Raw genomic sequence first — 1,079 nt, 5'->3', positions numbered from 1 at the left:
CCCATCCAACTTCCTCCATCCATGTTCCTCCTCCCATCCCCGTTCCTCCTCCCACCCAAGTTCTTCTCCCATCTAACTTCTCCCATCCACATTCCTCCTCCCATCCAACTTCTCCCATCCACGTTCCTCCTCCCATCCAAGTTCCTCCTCCCATCCAACTTCTCCCATCCACATTCCTCCTCCCATCCAACTTCTCCCATCCACGTTCCTCCTCCCATCCAAGTTCCTCCACCCATCCAACTTCTCCCATCCATGTTCCTCCTCCATTCCAAGTTCCTCCACCCATCCACGTTCCTCCTCCCATCCAAGTTCCTCCACCCATCCACGTTCCTCCACCCATCCAAGTTCTTCTCCCACCCAAGTTCTTCTCCCAGCACCCTCTTCCTCCCGCCGAGCCTTCACCACGCTCGCCCCGCAGGCACCCTGCTGGCCGAGCTCCGCGAGTACAACCTGGAGCAGCAGCGGCGGGCGCAGAGCGAGGCGCCCTCGCCCGAGGGCCTCCCCGAGGAGCAACCGCCCAGCGCCAAGCTCAAGGGCAAGATGCAGAGCCGGTGAGCGCGCCCGCACCCGGCGCCCCCGCCGCGCCCGCCTGGGCGCTGACGCCGCCCGTGTCCCCGCAGCTTCGACACGGCCGAGAGCGTGGTGATCGTGGCGTCGCAGAAGCGGGCGCTGGGCGGCCGCGAGCTGCAGCTGCCCTCCATGGCCGTGCTCACGTCCAAGACGTCCACGCAGCGCTTCTTCCTGCGCGTGCTGCAGGTCATCATCCAGCTGCGCGACGACACGCGCCGCGCGCACAAGAAGGCCAAGCAGCCCGCGCGCCTGGGTGAGGACCCCCCAACCCCCCCGCGCCCCCCAAATTCGTCCCCCCCGCCGCGGGGTGCTGACGGTGCCACCCGTAGGTGCCGGGGCGCTCGGGGCGGCGGGCAGCATCCAGGCCGCCGTGCGGCAGCTCGAGGCCGAGGCCGACGCCATCATACAAATGGTACGGGAGGGCCGCCGGCCTTCCTCCCCGCTCCTCCTCCTCCTCCTCCTGCCTTCCCCTGGTCCCCTTTATCCCGCTCCGCCGCCTCATCTTCTCC

The 1,079-nt window shown here is 67.3% G+C and overlaps 1 protein-coding gene across 1 annotated transcript; it reads left to right on the top strand.

The window, feature by feature from the left end:
* Window positions 1-418: 418 nt before the first annotated feature.
* On the top strand, window positions 419-982 carry LOC112946512 (E3 ubiquitin-protein ligase HUWE1-like; the record flags this gene model as incomplete). Its single annotated transcript, XM_026038356.1, has 3 exons — window positions 419-551; window positions 621-823; window positions 900-982. Coding segments are annotated over 3 exons (419 nt in total), but the record flags the coding sequence as incomplete, so codon positions are not given.
* Between the last annotated feature and the right edge of the window lie 97 nt (window positions 983-1,079).

The sequence above is a fragment of the Nothoprocta perdicaria genome, unplaced genomic scaffold (genome assembly GCF_003342845.1).
Source record: "Nothoprocta perdicaria isolate Ctin4 unplaced genomic scaffold, notPer1 scaffold_2087, whole genome shotgun sequence".
Classification (NCBI taxonomy): domain Eukaryota; kingdom Metazoa; phylum Chordata; class Aves; order Tinamiformes; family Tinamidae; genus Nothoprocta; species Nothoprocta perdicaria.
The sequence above is the reverse complement of the archived record's forward strand: the minus strand, read 5'-3'. Positions and strand labels throughout refer to the sequence as shown.